The sequence below is a fragment of the Ixodes scapularis genome, unplaced genomic scaffold (assembly GCF_016920785.2).
Source record: "Ixodes scapularis isolate PalLabHiFi unplaced genomic scaffold, ASM1692078v2 PGA_scaffold2__306_contigs__length_199485367, whole genome shotgun sequence".
Classification (NCBI taxonomy): Eukaryota; Metazoa; Arthropoda; class Arachnida; order Ixodida; family Ixodidae; genus Ixodes; species Ixodes scapularis.
The window spans coordinates 111,018,357-111,038,239 of NW_024609857.1; the positions used below are offsets into that span (position 1 = coordinate 111,018,357).

At 42.5% G+C, this 19,883-nt stretch overlaps 1 protein-coding gene across 1 annotated transcript in view; it reads left to right on the forward strand.

Moving 5' to 3' along the window:
• The window catches only part of LOC115329929 (carcinine transporter), a 38,463-nt gene extending 31,851 nt beyond the window's left edge, over positions 1-6,612 (forward strand). The window contains exons 7-9 of the mRNA XM_042291499.1: positions 958-1,172; positions 3,076-3,257; positions 6,445-6,612. Coding sequence (XP_042147433.1) covers positions 958-1,172; positions 3,076-3,257; positions 6,445-6,612 — 565 coding nt within the window. The remainder of the gene's footprint in view (positions 1-957; positions 1,173-3,075; positions 3,258-6,444) is intronic.
• The last annotated feature ends 13,271 nt before the right edge of the window (positions 6,613-19,883 follow it).

Genomic DNA, 19,883 nt, shown 5'->3' on the forward strand with positions numbered 1-19,883 from the left:
CGCCGGGGCGCGTGCAACGTCAACTTTCCTGCACGGCACTTCTTGCGGCTCCTTACGTGATCGCGCAACTCTGGCTCCCGTAGGGAGCCTATACATGAACTCTAGTCGTAACCGTAATGTTGTTGTCTGATTGACCGCGTCGGTGTTTGTAGTTTTTGTCATTGAATGGCAAGGAAATTCTTTGGCTTTGCCCTTCGCCATTTTTATTCTTAATTCAAAATTGTTTACTGCGTGGCTCAAACATCCCAGACACAGTCGTCGCTCATCGTCTAAACCTTGAAATACGCAGTTATAAAACGTCTATTACGTCTCCCTCCAAAAAAATGAGTTTTTTTCCCCATTTTTTATCGCGAAAATAAATTAGGTACGCGTTACTGAGCACTCAGTCTCCGCCTAAATGTAGGTGTCCAAATTCCAGAGCTTGCCTTTTCTTACTTGTAAGATATGGGCGATGCCAGTTGCAATAAAGGGCCCACCCTTGATAGCTGACGAAATGTCTCTCCATCTATTTGTGGGCTCATCAGCTGCCATGTTTTCATTGAGAATGTCCGAAAATCAATAATAACTTCCGAATCCGATAGCACTTTGTTCCCAAACTAAACTAAAAAAAAAAAAATGCAATCCTTTTTTTGGGGGGCTAAAGCTGTGGAGAATTACACACTTTCCAAATAAACACTTTTTCAACAGGGAAAAATGAAATAAAAAAACGATTCCTTCCGGAGAGGCTAATTGGCTGCGGCGAACGCCTAAAACACGAGTGTCACGTGGTGACATCAAAAATAATTTCCGAAAATTGTCAACTTAGCGTGTGAGCTTCTTCTTAGCCGGCTCCTTTTAGCCGTGTTCATAGTCAGTTGCCAAATAGCTAGAACCGTGGCAAATTTCGGCATTCAACGAAAACTAAGCCCCGACCCCCCCCTAGCTCCGGTACAATCAATTTTCCTGAACTGCTAACAGGGTAGCAAACAACGCCGCCTACTACGGTCTGCACATCAACGTGACCAACATGGCTGGAAACGAGTTCCTCAACTTCTTCCTGCTGGCGATCATTGAGCTTCCCAGCTACGTCGTCGCCTGGTGGACCATGGAGCGGCTCGGACGTCGATGGTCCAGCGTCGGCTTTCAGCTGATCGTGAGCGGCTCGTGCTTCGCTTCTTGCCTCGTTGAGCCGGGTACGTCACTTGCATGCTTTTTGAAAGTTAACGCCGCCAATAATCGAGGTACCGTATACCTTCCGGACTACAATCCGGGGTTTGTATATGCGCAACACTATAAGAATTACCCGGTGCGAACACTGTACAGCCACTAAAAATACGAGAATTCGTTTTAATGCACAATTGCAATCTTACTAAAGCAGATTAGCACTCTCATTTAGCCTACAAAAGTGAGCGTCGCGTTCCAAGGTCTAAAAGAGTTGACTCGCTGCCAAACACTTTTCGGCCCAGGTTTCTGGCAGACAGTGTTTGGCAGCGCAGGTCCTACGGCGCCAGCACCGTCGGCCAGACAACGCAACTGTAACAAAAAAAAAAAAAAGTTATGAGGACAGGACAGACGAAAACATTGACACCTAGACGGATGTAGAAGACTTCGCCTGCTGCGAAAAGCTTGAGAAACAACAAGAAAACGCTATAAAAGGAGGACGTTGCGACGCTAAACGCGACGTCGTGTGCCGTGGGAGGTTGAGACTAGTCTAACGCCGCATTCACACTAACGGTCGAACCGCGTTCGCAAAGCGGTTGCGATTCGAGCGCTTGTGTGAATACATTTTTAACGTTCTCTTCGTTCACCACAAAACAGAATTCTGCATATGATGGTTTCATCCATAAATCAAAAAATAAATCTCAATTGTTTTAATATCCATTATTCTAACGAGACGTGAAAAATTTTCATGGATGGAAGGTTATGTTAATGATAGTTTCGGTATAATACAAGCTACTTTCTGCGCTAATCAAACGCATTTCTCAAGGAGTGTGATGCAGGATAGTGTGTTTACTTGCGGAAATGTATCAAATGCGGGCAATACACCGGATGCGGACTATAGTCCGAAAAACACGGTTTATAAAAACTTTAGCTCAAATTCGATTATTAAAATAAATATATTAGGTTGCCAATGAAATAAAAATGTACAATTATAAAATTGTTTCTCTGAAGTAAGTTTAGCGTTATAAGTTCTATTCACTACACATTCGCGTTGGCAATAACTGGCAAAACCTCTGTTCAGTCAACAAAAGATTAGCTGTGTTTTATGCCGTTTCATATATACAAGTAGAAAAATACTGCTCATGCAGTTCGACGGAGTCTATCTTATAAATCATGTAGCAAATATAAAAATTAAAAAAAAATAAATATATTATAACAAAACTTTACTGGCTTCGTAATAATATTGCTATACTATTCAGAAGAGAGCCATCAACGAGAAGTACAAGAAAACAAAACCTGAAGTTTTCATTAAATTCACTGAATACAGGCAGCATATGACATGAATAGTTAACTCGTTTCACAGCTTCACATATTCTGAACATTTACTGGTTAGGATTATACGGGGATTAGGGTTCGACCAGGGTTCTAAAAGAAACCTGAGGTGTTATGGCCTGACACCAAACCTTTCCTGAGCCCTGCCAATTTACGCCACGGACCCTTTGAGCAGTCGGATTTATATCATTGGTCGCACGACTAACAACATCGGTTAAAAAAATATTACTTATTAGGGTTTTTTTTATTTATAAGGGTTCTTCTTCATTTAGTTCGTCAATAAAGAGGCCTGCAGATTAAGGGCGTACGTGTTAAATCAAACAGTAAAATAATTGTTTTTATATGCTCAAGAAACACACAAGAAAGCAAGAATGCTTGAAAAAAACACTGACAAACCGCTAGCTTCATCTGCGACTGGGGCGATGCGAATAATGTACATTGCAACAATGAATTTTATGAGACATAAAATTCATGGCGGCCATGAATTTCATGTCACAGAATGAGTCATGCTAAATTTCGCATTGTAAATTTCACCCCGTTATATTTGGAGGCACCTGATTCAATAAACATTATTTTTTTTCTCTGCTTCCTGCAACATCACAGATGCTCACATGCTCACTACGGCGTGCTTCCTGATTGCCAAGTTCGCCAACACGGCCTCCTTCATGGTCATGTACCAGCAAGCCGCCGAAGTCATGCCCACGTCTCTGCGATCGTTCGCGCTCGGCACATCTTCAGCTATCTCGTATGCTCTCAGTATCAGCATGCCCTACGTCATATTTCTGGTACGTTGACACATTTGAGTACAATAACTTAACCTTCCACGCTGGCATATATGTTGTTTAGAGTGCCCTCGTTCTTTAGTACGACGTTGTTGTTGTTGTTGTTGTTGCTGTTGTTGTTGTTGCTGTTGTGGTTGTTGCTGTTGTTGTTGCCGTTGCTGTTGCTGTTGCTGCTGTTGTTGTTGCGGCTGTTGATGTTTCTGCTGTATTTGTTGTTGTTGCTGTTGTTGTTGTTGTTGCTCTTGTTTTTCAGTTTTGAGTCTAGGTAGTACTTGGAAGTTTTTGTTGGTCGCAAATACAGGGGTCCAAAATGGATCTAGCGATGTAAAACAAGTCGGAAACGATTGGCGACTGCGCTTAGAAGGCACAAACTTGCCGCGATTATGCATTTAGGTGGTGGAGTTTACCTTGTGGAATTTCAAGGCAATATCTCTCTTCCTGTTAAACGTGACGACAACAAAAGTTGAAAAGGTCAACGCAGACAACCAAGTTAGCGACGGTTGTAAATTGTGGCACCATACCCGATGGGCACCCCAAGCAAACGACGTACTTTGTTCACTTGGTTCGCCTACTGGGAGATGGCGCTACAACCATCGCTACTCGATCGTCTGCAAGCACGTGCGCCGTTGACCGGCCCTGGTAGATTGTGAGTCTCATTTTTCAAAGGAAGAGAACTACGCCTTGAAATTTCACAATGTAAAATCCATTATCCAAATGCACAGTCGGTGAACGTGTGAGCGTTTTATGGGCAGGCGCCAAATTTTCCTGTTCGTTTTACAGCGCTACGATTTATTGTGGTCACCCTATACAAATATTGACGATGTGCGCGTCGATTATTGTGAAAATCATTGTGAAAATCCCGGAATTATTAAATCTCAAATTGTGTGCATTTGGGGGAGGGGGGGGGGGGGGGCGCTAGTTAGACAGCTTACAATTTATATACATTTCCATTACCGACGTGACTTTGTTTATGTCTATATCACAGGGGCAACGTGCAATACACATTACACTACACTTAAATGTTAACTCAATAATATCACGCTACGCGTCGCCATTGTACGATTATTTAGTTCTATCAAACATTTCTTTCTCGTTGTTTTTCACCTTTCTGAACTTCTAGATAACACGCTTGCTTTTATCTTAGCTTTGTTTATACACGTGTCACATATCTTATTCTTTCATTTTACCTTTCAACTGCCCAGGTTTAGAAACGGCGAAATATACATTACTCACGCGAGCAAGCATGAACTCAATTACAAAGGAAGCGATCAAAAACCCACGTTACAACCACGGTTTTATGCGAGAAAATTAATCCTCTTAGCGTCTCCATAATCCCCTTAGCATCTACCTAAGGCTGTAGTAAAGAAAAGAAAGAAAGAGAGATTAAGCAAGAAAACAAGATCCTGCAACGCATGATCCTTAATCAAGGTGTGTTTGTGTGTGTGTGGGGGGGGGGGGGGGGACAGGCATCATTGAGAGAACAAACACGTATATAAAGACTATAGTAGAAGATACAATTAATTATTATGGTGGAGAACGTAATGCGTGCATCTGCCTTTAAAGGGGCGATGCAACGATTTTTCTACTTTGTGCTAATACCCCTTAGAACGGATTCCTGACGTTAATGACCTGTGAAACACCCGTTCGTTTTTGCACCACACGTAGACGAATTCGCAGAAAAAATGAAAGAAAAAACGAGCAGCGTTCACCCCCCCCCCCCCCCCCCCCCCCAATTCGCAGCCAGAACAAGCGACCATGTGATCTGGAGCCGATTATATTCCGCCAATGTATATCATAGCGGGAACGCGACAGAACAGCACATGACAAAACAGCACGGTCAAAACAGCACGCATCAAAACAACACAGCCTCAAAACAGCATGGCGGACAAAACAGCACGCGTCAAAATGGCACGCGACAAAACAGCACAGCGTCAAAACGGTGCAGCAACAGAAGAGCACGTGCCGAAACAGCACGGCGTCAAAGCAGCACAGCGACAAATCAGCCCGCATGCAGCAACTTCGAGCGCGCTCTTCACCTCTCTCTGTCACTTTTTCGCAAACCTCGTCGGCGCTTCGTTACCATTTCGTCCATATTCTTAACGAAGGAAGTTTAAAGTTTGCCGTGACGAGTAATTAAATAAGCTTACAAGCTCAATTTCGGAACCAACGCTTGTTTGGTAGGTTCGTCGCAAAAGTTCCCATCTCGTGTAGCAACTTTTTTTTCTCATCTATTTTCACACTTCCTCAAATAAGGAATGCCTTTTTTTAATTACTGTGTTTATATATCTGTGTAAAAGAAAAAAAACGAGGTCGAAAATCGCAGAATCAATGGATATATCGTTTCCTTTGATAGTTTCTGTTGGTACCATTATGTTAACCCCGTTAATTATTTTCTTTAGTAGCAGTGGTTGCTGCATTTATACTGACCGGTTTTTTAGTACAAAAGGCGATAATTATCCTGATCCGTCAGTGTTGAGTGTTAAACATACTGCAATAGATAGCGTCTTGCGAAACAAAACAGAACGTAAAGGAAAAGGCTTGGACATTGCGTGGCATTATATAACAGTTGGTGAAGAAACAATTAAAAAATGTACGCTGCTGGTGACGGTGAAAAGAACCACCCGAGTGCTGCTGCTGTGTGATTTCTAAAAGAAATAAAGTTAGCAGTAGTTACTACTACTTAACTACGCTGATGCCTAAAGAGATTGGGTAGTTAGAGGTGATATCTTCGCGTCAATGTTGGTCACATTGTGTTACGGAGCATGGTTGAACGTCATGCTCATTACCACAGAACGGGCCGTTCTTTTATGCCTAGACATATTTTCAGCTTCGTTATTCGCGACAGCAGAGTCGGCACTCCAAAGTGCTTTGCGAGAAGTGGACGTTCTTAACAGTGTGGTTTATTTCACGCGACGAGCAATATACTGTTTCTTTTTCTTTTTTATGCACGTTCTACACGTCACCAAACGGCTATAGCCACTGAGAGCTTAAAAAAAAAAACACTTGGTGTGGCGAATCTCGAGTATCAGATTATCGCCCCGCGATCGAGGAGAATGCAACATTAGTAAACGAGAACGCCTAAGAACGAATTTCGAAGCGAGGAGCGTGACTATCATAAGACTCCCGGTGTTTCCTCGGCTTCCCGCGATTATATAAAAAAAAACCATCGTTGTGCTCCGTTTTCACAAAGGCCAAATACGGCATGTGGATCCCGTTCCTCGTCCTGGGCCTTCTGGCCGGCTCGGGAGGCGTGGCTTCCGCCTGGCTGCCGGAGACCGGGGGCTACCCGCTTTGTCAGACCGTCGGCGACGTCACCGAGTTGCGCAAGAGCCAGAAGTTTTTCTCCTGGAACAGGTAATTATGAAAAGAACCACCATGAACGGATTTGCTTTTTAATGTCTACATGACGTTAATAAATCACGGTATTGACTCTCATAAGAAAAACAGTATAGTCACAGTCAGACATCATATTATCCCTCTGCAGCTAATAAGGTTTCGACATTAGCGATAAGATCTCCGCACAACGAGTCACGAAGCATAAAGTATGAACCTTTTGAGCCATAATACCCTGCGCTTCACAGAGGTGCCCTGGGGAGGTTTCTGAGATCGCCTAAATGTGGCGAAAACTCAATCTGTTGGTTCTATGCATCCTCGATATCCCGAAATCATGACGATACGCGGGCCCGATTCACCTATTTAAAAACCAATAAAAGATCGCGACACACCGAGGTCATTTCCGGCGATGGGAGGAGCATGTTCCGGAACCAGGACCACTGTCAGCCAATAGACCCTTCCATTAGGGTCACAGCAGAGAGGGTAAAAAGAGAAAAAAATGCCCTCCCCCCTCTCACCCGCATGTCGTCTGCTCCGTCGAGTGGGCAGTACCTAGCATCCGGCTGGTGTACAAACTCTGTGTAAAATCGCTTCATTTTGGAAATTTCAAGCGCAGATGCGCAGATTTTGGTATGCCAGATATCGTGTATTACTATGCTATATAAAAGACTAACAGAGGCCAATTGCGTTGTTATCTGCGTGCAAATAAAAAATATACAGGGAAAACTGTGTCAGACTGGCCGGTCTCTCCGGCGAAAAGTGAATCCGGTGGCTGTACCTTTTTTACTATACAGAGTTCGTACTGGTGTAGGCCTTTAGCGACCATGAGAGGATGTCTGAAATAATAAATAGAAAGGTGCTCTCCTGCCGCAATACACGCAGTAGTTGAGGGTAGTACTGCCGGCTGACTCAACTGCTATTTAAGTAACGGAAAAAAAGATATGTCAGTTGATCATTTACCGAAGTAGAACAACAGAGAGCTCTAGGCTGATTTTGGAGTAGCCATAACTAGAACGCGAACCACTTCAGAATGGCAGCCACGAGCGAGAGTTCGATGTTCCGTACAGCCCGCCGATACAGCCCAAAGATGGAGAATGGCAACCTCCCGTTGTGTCGTCTGCTAGCGGAGTCGGGCGCGTGCCCTCTCTCTCGTTTTACCCCACCAAACCTGCTGAATTTCCCGGATGTATGGAGAGGGCGCTGCTGTCGAACAAAATGGTGCCGCCCAGAGAGCGCTAAATGAATGGTGATGCTCGCGCCTCCGACCGGTGGAACCGCGGACTGATATCTCAAATGCGCAGAGTCAGTGACAAATGCGCCAAAGCGCGTACACGATTAACTCTCTCCTGCCCTCCGCCCCCCTCCCCCCCCCCCCCCCCCCCAACCGCCTTCCCTATGTCCTAACAATGCCAACACCAACAACTCGAACGCGCGCGGCTCGTTGCCCATACAGCCCGGACTACGACTTAAACCCAGCGAGCGCGCGCTCGAGGGGATGAGGACGATTCGTCACACGCGCACTCGTCACAGGACGATTTGTTATATAGGAACATTCGTCACAGGATGACTCGTCATGCGGGCAACTGGTCACATCGATCGGATAGTGAATGGCAAATTTCAACATCTGTCCACATTCCCTGATGAGGAGTGTCACGACTTCCCACTGTCACATAAACCAGTGGTTAGGAAAACTGATCTTACAATACTCCTCCGCTTTTACTTTCATTATACTACGAGCCTTTAGCAGGCTGATCTCAGTAGCTGGCTTGAACGAGCAATAGTCCGACTGGCAGCCACATCACTTTTTACTTTTGCCTTGCATACACCTATTCGACAAAATCAATAAGTATCGGAATTCTTTCTGCTGAATGTGTACGAGTACCACACGGGCAGCATCATGGCTCTACCTCCCTCTGTTGCGATCACCTCGATTATTTTGAATGTAGTCCGAGTTCAAAAATAGTCGCTCTTATATGGCCTCCGCATTCACTCTTCGGGACGGACCCAGAAGCTAAAACGCCTGTTACAAATTCTTTGACCTTGAGAAGCGAAAGGAGGAGGAGGAGGAAAAACTTTATTTGTCTTAGGGTGATTGTTGAGCGGGCAGGATAGGGAGCTTATCCCCGCCTGGTGGCTAGGAGTCCATGGACCCCAGCGACCCACTCAGCCCGTTGGGTGACCCTGTCATGAAGGGGATGAGGACGATTTGTCACATGCGTACTTGTCACAGGACGATTCGGCACATGGGAACATTCGTCACAGGATGACTCGTCATGCGGGCAACTGGTCACATCGATGGGGCAGGGGACGATAGTAAATTGTAAATTTCAACAACTGTCCACATTCCCTGATGAGGAGTTTCACGACTCCCCACTGTCACATAAATCAATGGTTAGAAAAAACTAACCATATAATACTCCTCCGCGTTTCCTTGCATTATATTACGGGTCTTCAGCAAGTTGATCTCAGTTGCTGGCTTGAACGAGCAATAATCCGACTAGCAGCCAAATCCGTTTCTACTTTTGCCTTGCATACACCTATTTGACAAAAACAATACGTATCGGAATTCTTTCTGCTGAATGTGTACGAGTACCACACGGGCAGCATCATGGCTCTACCTCCCTCTGTTGCGATCACCTCGATTATTTTGAATGTAGTCCGAGTTCAAAAATAGTCGCTCTTATATGGCCTCCGCATTCACTCTTCGGGACGGACCCAGAAGCTAAAACGCCTGTTACAAATTCTTTGACCTTGAGAAGCGAAAGGAGGAGGAGGAGGAAAAACTTTATTTGTCTTAGGGTGATCGTTGAGCGGGCAGGATAGGGAGCTTATCCCCGCCTGGTGGCTAGGAGTCCATGGACCCCAGCGACCCACTCAGCCCGTTGGGTGACCCTGTCATGAAGGGGATGAGGACGATTTGTCACATGCGTACTTGTCACAGGACGATTCGGCACATGGGAACATTCGTCACAGGATGACTCGTCATGCGGGCAACTGGTCACATCGATGGGGCAGGGGACGATAGTAAATTGTAAATTTCAACAACTGTCCACATTCCCTGATGAGGAGTTTCACGACTCCCCACTGTCACATAAATCAATGGTTAGAAAAAACTAACCATATAATACTCCTCCGCGTTTCCTTGCATTATATTACGGGTCTTCAGCAAGTTGATCTCAGTTGCTGGCTTGAACGAGCAATAATCCGACTAGCAGCCAAATCCGTTTCTACTTTTGCCTTGCATACACCTATTTGACAAAAACAATACGCATCGGAATTCTTTCTGCTGAATGTGTACGAGTACCCCTCGTGCCGCATCACGGCTCTACCTCTCTCTGTTGCGATCACCTCCATCCTCTTCAATGTAGTCTGAGTTCAAAAATAGTCGGTCTTATATGGCCTCTGCATTCACCGTTCGGGACAAACCCAGAAGGACAAACCCAGAAGCATATTTCTCTTGAAAATGCAGTCTTGCATTTTCAAGAGAAATACTGACTGCCTGTTTGCTTTCTATTTTTGGTTCTCTGCTGGATTATGATTGAGCGCGTGTTTGTTGATGAAATAGTTATTGTTTCATTGGGTTTTCTTTTTTGCTGTTTCATTGTTTCTTTCGTTGATTGACATGTGATTGATCCCCCCCCCCCTTATGTAATGTCCTCGAAAGGGGACCTTTAAGGGTAAATAAATGAAATAAATGAAAACGGCTGTTACAAATTCTTTGGCCTTGGGAAGCGAAAGACATGCTAAGTTAAGAGGTGACCCACTTTGTGAGGTCGAACCAACATTCAATGTTCGGGACCGAACCAGAAGCTAAAATGTTTGTTACAAATTCTTCGCCTTTCAGAAGTCAAACAGATACTAAAATATGAGGAGAGTCACTTTGCCTGCCCGAACCAAATTGAACAATACATTTTTGGGGGAACGAACTATTGTGGGACCGGTTGGCCGCGTGCCGAGTCATCCTATGACGAATGTTCCAGTGTGACGAATCGTCCTGTTACCAATCGTCCTGTGACGAGTGTGTATGTGACGAATGGACCTACCCCGCACTCGAGCGTTGGAAAGCTGACAACATCACTCCCGCAAAAGACAAAAAAAAAAGTTAGTGCATTATTTTTGAGGCGATTATTGCAGTATTATGTTCCCTTTTCAATTAACATCTTTCGACTACTGTTATCTGAATTTATCACCTTAAAAAAACATACATATTTTGTAATAACAGGGTTTGCAATCTCAGCAAAATGTCGCGTTTGCATTGGTCATATGTCGTCCTGGCTGCCGGAACAATGCTTCTCCCATCGCTGCAGATAACCTCGGAGTGTTCGATTTTTTATTGCTTTTTAGTAAGAAAATCGGTCGCTCATCGTTTTAATTTAGGGATTTTAAGGATGCTTGGAGCCCCCGGAATGAGTTATCACCACATTTAGGCGATCTCCAAAACCTTCTCATGGCGCCTTTAAGGTGGAAGTTACTATGGCTGATTGTATGGGCGAGTTTGAATCACTTCATAAAATTATAATATGGGACACTCTTTTTTCTTCACAGACATAAACATTTGTTTACCTGGTAACAACTTGGGTGTCTAATTAGAGCTGTAATTTCGGTTCTCACTCAGACGTCTGATGTCAAACAGGGCAAAACAATATACTTTCGCTCAGCACTTACTCACAGGTTGCGGGTATCCCGATGCGAATATATTTTCAGATGGATGCTCAGAATGTCAACATCGTGTGCTATTCGTAACTACATAAAATTATTTCAAATCGTTTTGATCCCCACAAAATCTGTCTTGTCCTAAAGGCGTGTTTCCAACAGTTTATCAACACATTTGCACATAAAATGAATTTGCACTTTTTTTCATATCCAAAACTTTATTTGTGTTATTTTTTATAGATATTACAATATGAATGCAATACGTTTAGAGTTCTGCCCTTTGGCATAAATCCGAAAAATCCGGAAAAAAAAACGCCGGTAAAAGTTTTTGTCAATTCAGATTTATCCAATAAACTCCTAATTTTTGTAGTGGGAATCCCACATTGTAGTGGGATTTCTGTTCCACCACTATTGAGTCCGCCAAAACAAGTAATTTTTAGACATAGATAGCCACTCCTGATTATCGGTCTCCGGGAGATAATAAGAGGAAGAAAAAGAAGTTTGGGGCTGCGCGTGCGTTTTTTCTTAAGAGTGTTACTGCTTGTAAACAACACGTTATTTTGTGTTCTATAATTTACGAAAGTGAAAGATATATTTTATAATTAGCCGTCTTAGTTCTTCAAACTAAGAAAAGAAACGACTTCATTTTTTTTTGGATACATTGTGAACACAATTAAAATGTCACGATGCTCAATAATAAAAATAAACGTCTAGTTTGAACGAATCAGTGATGTGGCATTCGCTAGATTCCTTGTAGGTCTTATAGTATCGACCTAAAACACTTTTACGAGAGTTTAAAGACATGTTAAGAAAGATTAACCGAGAGAAAATAAGTTATCGCATGTACTGAGCAAAGAAAGTTGATATCAAATTGCCATTACATTTTTCGACAAAATAAAATGTTCCAATAATATTCGCGGTACCTTCCTCTTCTTCGTTTGAAGTGCTTGATAAAGAAACTACAGTACTAGTTCACAAGTCCTTCACAAATATGCAATATTTATATTTTAACAAATCAACCCCGTTGAAAAGGTCCTCATATTAGCACTTTTCGAACCCATAAAAAAGTACTAAGCATTTATACGCATTCGCATGTGACTTGTAAGTATAGTGCTTCAGTCCGTGAAGGTGTACTAATATACAAGTACAATTTTATTTTTCTTCCAAATTTCCTGCACTAAACTTTAGAGGGCATAGCAATGTTGCGGGCGTAGTATTATAAGCTGGTATTTCGTATCAAACTCGCGAAAGAATTACCTTCGAACAAGCTCCTCTTACATAAAATTCAGCTGTGTACTAAGACACCTTTAATACCCGGACAAATGTACAAGAAGGCAGTCAAGCATCAGGCCACGTTATTGAATAAGAGCGTGAAAAAAACAAAAAAAGTTGAAAGTTGAATACTGAAATATTTCTTATGCTTGATTTCCAAGCCCATTTGCAAAGTATATTAGTCATGGCAACAAATATATAGTTTCTTTGCAATATTAAACAGTTTTCACAAACAGTGCTACTGAAATAAAAAAACACAGTTGAAGACATGCAATTAATTACAATTATTTTAATTTTATTTACTAAACTCATGAAGCAATTTCTTGGAATGGTAGAGTCAAAACATATTTTACGTTAAACAAGCTTATGGTCCAAATATTGCTGTGGGGAAAGCAACATTCCCTACAGCAATATTTTTTCTGGGAAGCAGTCGCGGAGGAATGACAAAGTTGTGAAGGACAACAGGGCGGTAGGACCTGCACATGTGTAAGAAACCTATGTTATTTGAGAGACTTTTATTTCATCTCATTTCATTTATTATGTCTCTCAGGGCCCGAAGGCATTACAAAGAGGAGTGGGGCACAGTAAATAGAACAAAGCAAGTAACAATGAAACGGCAAAAACTACACGAAATAACTATTAAACATCATTTAACAGGTTAGTAACGGCACTGTACATAGAATGAAACAAACATCAATGAAAAGGCAAACAATACACAAACTTACTACTAAACATAATGTAACAGGTTAGTAATGGCAATCTTAAATTTATCTGAGGCTGTGATTGTGACAATGGCTGCAGGAAGGCGGTTCCAGTCAATCGAGGTTTGAGGCAAACGAAAGGCATTAAAGGTAGATGTGCTGCAATGAGGGATCCCAACTTTTAATTGATGACCGCTGCGTGATTGTATGCAAAGTGGTTCAGAAAATAGTGCTTAGCGGAGAGTAGGGTTCGAGTGATAAATCTTATGGAACAGGTATAGGAGGAATATTGTTCGACGAAGAGAAAGTGTGGGCAAGGATAGAGATGCTTTCATTAAAGTGATGCTAGCTGTGCGGTGATAGTTAGAAAGTATAAAACGGGCAGAGCGGTTTTTAATGGATTCTACGGCAGATGCAAGGGTGATACCAGGGTTCCAGATTGAGGCGAAATATTCACGTTTAGGGCTAATTAAGGTTTTATAAATGAGAAGCTTTAATGAAAGAGGGGCAAGATATAAAGTTTCTTTTGATGTATCCTAATAATTGATTAGCGTTTTTCGTGACATAGTCGACATGAATATTCCAGGACAGATCATTTGAAATGTGAACACCGAGGTATTTGTAGGAGGACACAGGAAAGAGGGTAGAGTTATTGATGAAGTAGGAAGGGCAAATGTTAATTTGACGAGAGACACACGTGGATTTACATTTAGAGATACTAAGTTCCATAAGCCAGTCGCACCATTGGGTTACATTGTTAATATCGGTTTCAAGAGCAGAGATGCCAGAGTCGTTAAGGATTTCTTTGTAAATAACACAGTCGTCAGCAAAAAGGCTAGTAGAAGAGGAGGCAGGGGTAGGAAGATCGATAATATATATCAGAAATAGTACTGGACCGAGTACAGAACCTTGTGGGACACCGGAGTTGACAGGCGAGTATGGAGAATTAGTTCCGTTGGCGTGGACAAACTGTAGACGGTTAGTCAGAAAGGCGTCTATTCAAGCGCGAACACATGGACACATGTTAGGGCTTCTAAGCTTATGGAGAAGAAGAGCGTGAGGGACTTTGTCAAAAGCTTTGAAAAAATCAAGGAATATGCAGTCAGTTCTGGAACCCTGGTCAAGTGTGGCTTGGAGATTATGAGCAAAGGTAAGAAGTTGGGCTTCGCATGAGCAAAACTTTCGAAAACTATGTTGTGATGTGTTAAAGAAAGAGTTAGAATCCAGAAAGTTAGCAAGTTGAGAGGAAATTACGTTTCAAGGATTTTGCATGGTATACTCGTTATGGAGATGGGAAGGTACTTATATGGATTTTGTTTATCGCCACATTTGTGTACAGCAAACACCTTCCCACCTTCCAATGCGATGGCAAGACACAATGTTGAAGTGACTGAGAACAAATCTTGAACAGGATAATGCTGGAATACATTTTAGTGTTTTTCAAAACTTTTGTGTTAATGTTATCAGTGCCAACCGCAGAAGACATTTTTAGATTATCAATAATCTTAGCAATTCCTTCACTATCTACAACAACAGGATGCATAGGCAAGAATTCACAGGCGGTAAATATAGGGAAACAAGAACTAACTCAAATAGAAAAAGATTTAGTAAACATTTAATTTAAAACGAAAGAACACTGATCATTGGATAATTCATCTCCATCAGAATCCCTAAGCGTTATATTGGAAGAGAAAGAGGGATTAACAACCTCTCCAAATTGACGCGGGTTATTTAACAACAAAGAGGGTAATGTATTATTAAAATAATGGGATTTTTCATCTAGAAGTGCTTTTTATAAAAACCAGCTGCAGTACGGTACGCCGACCATCGCACCATCACTGTTCGTTGTCTGATAGCTATGCAGCACGTAATATTCTTTGCTTCTTGTTTACTAGCCTTTTTAAAGACACTTTATACCAACGCGATTCAGGAGTGGACGAAATAATACGAAGTGACCCGTGCGCTTTCATGAGGTACTCAACTTGTTCCTTAAATAAACACCAGTTATTCTCAACTGAGCGCTCATCAAAACGATCCATGTAAGAATCAAGAAAAAGGCAAAGGTTCCTATTAATGGAATCAAAATTAGCTCGTGCATAATCAGAAATTCGCTTAATTTCTTTTGACCCAACACATGTAGGTATATCTAAGGAAAAATGCAATAAGGACTGATCACTAAGACCTGGCAAATGAGTTAACGAAGAGATGAGCTCAGGCGATGTTGTTAAGATGAGGTCTAAAACAGAAGAGGTCGAAGCAGCAATACGCGTAGGTCGGTTAACCATTTGTGAGAAATTAAAATCAGTACACAAGTTCACGCATTCCTTGTACTCAGACGAGAAAGAAATAAGATGAGTAGAAACATCGGACCAAACTATGGAAGGATAATTAAAATCACCCAAAAGAATGACTGGAGCATTTGGAAAGCGAACAATGATTGTGTTGATTGCATCGTGAAGTTTAGAAACAAAAGTGTCACTTCTAGGGGGAGGGCAATACATAACACGCGCCTAAAATGTATTTCTTGTTTTCTTAAATTTAGACCAACCTACACTAGCTCAATTCAGACACCACGTTGATATGAAATGATGGCTTGTTTTCCGATACCGCAATCAATACGCCGCCACCGCTTCTTTGAGCCCTGTCATGACGGTATATATGAAAATATTTCTCACAATTTAAAATCTCGCGGTTACGTATCCTGCCTGATAACCAGGTCTCAGTAAGAACAACAACGTCAGCATTAGAAGAATCAATAATAGAAGATAAGTCATCGTTCTTGTTCATGACGCTTCTAATGTTAGTACAAATAACAGGAATAATATTAGTAGAAGTGATAACATCACAGCTTCCACCCCTCGTTGCATGTTATTGTGGAGTTTGATTGGGATTAGAGGCATTATGTGGAGGCAAATTAAAGTGTAGTATAGAAGTTGAACGAGAGTTGGAAGCTCCGGTATTATGTTCAAATGAAGTGTGCTCCGGCTTCCGGAAGTTCAATTCAATAACAGAGTCAGGGGCAGGTACATAGACATAGGATTTGTTTCCAGTGTCAAACCGCAGTTTAAAAGGCTGTCCCCCTGTCCTCGCAAACTGAAGCAGTTTACGCCGAGCGAGACGCACCGAGGGGATAAAATCTTCACTTAGTGAGAAGTTGGTGCCCTTGAATTTATAGGTATTTGAAAGCACCGCCTCTTTGTCTTTGTAAGAAGCCATTTTAACAATAATTGGGCGACACCGTTGCTGAATGAACTGGGCAAGGCGATTAGCTCTTTCGATACATGATGCGGGAAGTTGTAAACCTAATCTTTCGAAGCATATATCAAGGATAGCCTTTTCGGATTGTACCAAAGTCTCTCTCTCAGTATCGCGGGAGCCAAAGAAAAGAAGGTTAGTCAGGCGCGCTCGGCTCTCGGCGTCATCGCAGCGTGTTCCGAGCTGAGATATCTCGGCGGCGGCAGACTCCATCAAGTGGGCAGAACTGACGCTGCTGTTTACGCCGGTTGATTTTCTAGCGGCAAGGTCTTTTTCTAACTGGCTGACCCGTAATGTGAGCGCAGTTAGTGGTTCTTCGGTGCCGCTTTGTTTTATTTTCAAGTCTCTACCTTCCTGGAGGATGTTATTTTGGCCTGCCTCAAGTGTCGCTACAATATCAAGAACTTTATTTAGTAGAGCTTCTTGTTTTTTGGTCATTGGCCCAGCGTTAGACTCAATATTCCCACCGAGGAGTAATAGCACCCTGAATCTAAGACTGTCGACATATGTAGATATAGATACACAGGCAATGTTGTACAGGTCTATACATTCGAGATACAGCTCAAAGCATGCCTTGGGGCCCGGCAGCACAAAACAGCACAAGTAATTCCCTTTGAATTCAAGATGTTCAAATTTACTCACCTGAAACGAGAAGACGAAAAACTTAGGCATCTTGATGGCGCAGTTGCTGCCAGGCCCACTGACAAACTTGACGAAAGCAGGCGCTTTTCTTCTCGGTGGCGCTGAGGTCGCGGTGATGGTAGATGTAGGTAGGCTGATTCGTAACGGCACCGTAGAGAACGGCGCCACGGTGGACACGTTTTTTGGCACAACCCACAAAGAGTAGGTTTCTGATGACATGTACGTTTTTCCAGCAGGATTCACGAAAGTAGATGATGTAGTGTTGCAGCCGATGATAGTGTTCCCGTCGCCGGTTGGCATAGGCCATAACGGGACCAGGGAAGTGAGCAGCAGCTGAAACGAGACGACGAAAATCTTAGGCATCTTGATGGTGCACTTGCTGCCAGGCCCACTCTTTGTGGTTTATTATTAGTAGCATGAATAGAAGCGCGTTAACAATCAGTGCCGTCATTCGTTTTTTCGCCTTTTAGAATTAATCAGCCATTTGCATCGTTCATAGGTAATCGCCTACTCACCTTGTTAAAAAAAAAACCTTAAACAGTTTTTTTTGTTTTTTTTTTTAACTTGCGGCCCTTGGTTGAATATACTTTGTATTTGGACTAAAACCATTTGTATCGAAATAAACTTTGACTTTAACTTTGACTGTGATTGTGTCCAGCTTCTGAGGCAATCTTTTTTTTTATTTATTTTTGACCGTTCTTAGCCTGATGTAACCAGTTGCCAACATATACTGTCTTACTGATAACATCTCGTTTGGAACTCGCAGGGCGAAGAAAAGGAACTTCGATTCCCAGTTTGATAAAACTAAAGCAATCGAACTTCTGTCAGAGAGCCCAGAGACGGACGTATGACAACCAAACCGGATGCTCCTGCAAGTGAATGTCGCATATGTTTTATATATACAAGTGTCCTGCATCTATTTTCATTATTGTTAACATCAGCGGTTCTCGCTTATTAACGAGGAAAGTCTTTCATCAAATGAACAACTTTCAGGTTGCTCTCTTCTCCACTGACGCAGTCATTGCAATTATTTCACTGTTGATAACATATTACATTTTCATCTGAATTGCCGTCAATTCGTACAATCTTGCCACCTAATTAGTGGCTGTGGAACTTGCACGTGGTGGCAAATGTGCAAATATATATGACTGACTGCTTTCTGAAAGTTGACGTCTTCGGGCCGCACAGCATAGATCATGGGAGGCTTTCACGTGTCAAAGTGCTTGCACTTAAAAAAAAAGAGAAAAAAGAAAGCTTTTGGGCGAGTTAAGCGCTGCTAAGAGTACAGAATGCTCAAGATAAAGGCAAAAATGACACAGGACACAGATGGAATAGTCACCCCTGTGTTTTTAAACATGTACATTGTTCTTTTTGTGTGCGTTGAAAAAAAAAATAAAAACAACTCTAAGCATAACATGTGTGCTTTTTCTTTTGACAATATAAGACTGACCCCCCCAAGAGGTCATGCGTTGGTTGGCACGCTCCCCAAAGAGGAGCGTGCCAATCAACGCAAGATGCAAAGAGCATGGCTCCAGGCCAACCGCATGGACCGTTTTCAGCATCCGTCTTCCTTTTACCCTCTGTCAATATGCAACGCCACCTACTTTTGACAAGCTCAAACGCACTCATTACTGTATAACATGTTCCAACACTATATTCACAAACGTACAGTACAACCACACCTCCAAGTGTGTGGAGCGTACCCAGACAACGAATACCTATTGGACATGCACCACAGTCGCACAATCCCCATTTCCACCTCCCGACCTTCCTTCCTTCGCATATCCCCCCCACCTGGCGGTGCTTGACCGCACCACCGACGGAGCTCTAAGCCACATTGTCGCGACTACTCGCCACCCATATCCACGGCATCCTGGAACCCGAGCAGACAAAACTGTTATCGATTCCAAGCCAGGATCTCGAAGCCACGAGTGCTACCAAAGGCGCCACGACGTATACAAAAGCACGACTCGGACCTGAGTTGTACGAAAAAGGTATTTCTTTTTATCTCTCCAACAGAAATTACAACAAAACAGAGGAACTCTGTTGAAGCCAATAAAAGTTAACTACTGAAAATAATATTTAAGGAATATGAGACATAATAATTTGCTATTTTTTTAATATACCGGGCTTAACAAGAGCTTGCTTTAATTTTTTAATAAATTTTAAATTTTATATTAATGTTTCCGCCAAAATAAATTATACTAAAGTGGTGCCAGTCTATAGCACATGTATAGGACTGCAGGTGTACAGTATTTAGTATCATGGTGTAATACACCAAAACAACAAGGACGAAAATGAAGGGAGAACTATACAGGACGCGGCGTAACTTTCAACTGAATGGTTTATTTTGAAGACACAATTTTAAATATATAAAAGCAGGCGCACTTGGCGGAACACGAAGATATAGTCTAAAAAAACACCCCCCTCAAATGCCAGCGTCATTGGTTCTTCAAATAGTAGAATTCTTTATCAGAACGCCGTAAATTATTTCGTAAGCAACATTTGTGATGACCCCTAAGATAAAAGGCTCCAAATATGTTACCAAAACGTTTATTTCTCGTTATAAAGTTACGAAAAAAAATAAAAGACCTTTACACCTTTCTTTAAGGCCAAACCAGAGCGCAGCTCTTGAGGAGGAGGAGGGGAGGGCACGGAGGGGAGGGTATGCCCCTCTTCCTTGTTCGCTAAATTTTGGCGGGAAAATTTTACCCTTGTGACGTCACACGTGACATCTGGTGGGACGTCTCACTTGTCGTCACAATTGCCGTCA